Raw genomic sequence first — 1391 nt, 5'->3', positions numbered from 1 at the left:
TGAACCTTACCAGCGATCGCTATAGAGCAGCCCTGACAGCCAGGAACCTGGTCGGCACGTCCGACGCCGCGGTGCTCACCATCCCTGCCTCTGACTTCCCAGGTCGGTGTCCAAGGCCTGGCTCCTGAGGGAGGGCTCGGGGAGGCCGCCTGGAGGATGGACGCACTCCGACCACCCTCACGGCGGCGCTGCTCGTGCTCCATCGTTGCCACCTGCTCAGTCAGGCAGGCGCTGGTTATGTGCCTCCCTCGTTCTTCAATGTCACTTTAAGGTTCTGGGGACCTGAGGTGCATACGACTTAAACGTACTGTTTAACGGTAGCTTTGGAAGAAGAAACATTGTAATTGACCTACACAGAACATCTGAAGAATTTGGGAAAGGAAGCATTTAGTAGAGGGCGTGTGAATGATAATGAAGTGCTTTTATTCATGGAAATGCATGTTAGTGTTATATGCTACAAAAAGGACAGCAAGATAGTTTGTGTGGTTATGGAAATGAATGTAAAATACTGATATTTAAGTTTTTAAATGTTCACTTGTCAACGTGGTGTTCGCCTTGTGTTCTGAAGCTACTCGCCCCGTCAGGGATCTGAGAGCGTTTCCCAAGGACAACCGGCTGTGGGTGGAGTGGACCGCCCCCCGCGAGCCCGTGAGCAAGTACATCCTAGAGTGGTGCGTGCTGTCGGACAAGGCGCCCTGCGTGCCCGACTGGCAGCAGGAGGACGGCGCCGTGCACCGCACCCACCTCACAGGTACCTGGGACCTCAGCCCGGCTCCTCCCTGCTCTCTGCCCGAGAGGGCAGCCCTGGGAGGCGGCCAGTGCTCAGCTCCAGCCAGGCGTCTGGCTCACTAGGTGCGGTCAGCCTCCAGGCCGCACGGTGGACAGAGGACAGACGGCCTTCTGCCGTCCCCAGAGCCACCTAGTCACAGACGGTGCCCACAGGGCTGTAAGGCGGAGAGAAGCCAAGGCCGCCTGGCCCTGCTGCTCCTGGGTGTGTGCTCCCTGCTCCTTGCTCCCTGGTGTGTGCTCCCTGCCCTGGTGTGTGCTCCCTGCCCTGGTGTGTGCCCCCTGCTCCCGGTGTGTGCTCCCTGCTCCCGGTGTGTGCTCCCTGCTCCCGGTGTGTGCTCCCTCCTCCCGGGTGTGTGCTCCCTTTTCAGTGCCACAAACACTCCCTCTCGTACTGTGGACGGCCGAGTGCAGATAACGGCGCGCTGTGCTGGTCACTAGGTGGCTGAGCAGCAGCCACCTTGTCGGGGTGTTAAAGATGGCCGAGTCGGGATCACTTCTCCTTGTAACTGGGGTTACTTTCTGGGGAAATGACCCAGTTCTCCTTCCTGAGTCACCTGACCAAGTGGGCCTGGCTCGGGGGCAGCAGGTTCCCCAGGCAGACC

General features: G+C 59.2%; 1 protein-coding gene across 1 annotated transcript in view; it reads left to right on the top strand.

Moving 5' to 3' along the window:
• IL6ST (interleukin 6 signal transducer) overlaps positions 1 to 1391 on the top strand; it is a 22664-nt gene that overhangs the window by 14421 nt on the left and 6852 nt on the right. Inside the window, exons 9-10 of the mRNA XM_006761817.2 lie at positions 6 to 102; positions 569 to 751. Coding sequence (XP_006761880.1) covers positions 6 to 102; positions 569 to 751 — 280 coding nt within the window. The remainder of the gene's footprint in view (positions 1 to 5; positions 103 to 568; positions 752 to 1391) is intronic.

This window comes from Myotis davidii, unplaced genomic scaffold (assembly GCF_000327345.1).
Source record: "Myotis davidii unplaced genomic scaffold, ASM32734v1 scaffold496, whole genome shotgun sequence".
Taxonomy (NCBI): Eukaryota; Metazoa; Chordata; class Mammalia; order Chiroptera; family Vespertilionidae; genus Myotis; species Myotis davidii.
Note: the sequence above shows the minus strand (reverse complement) of the source record. Positions and strands in the feature narration are given on the sequence as shown.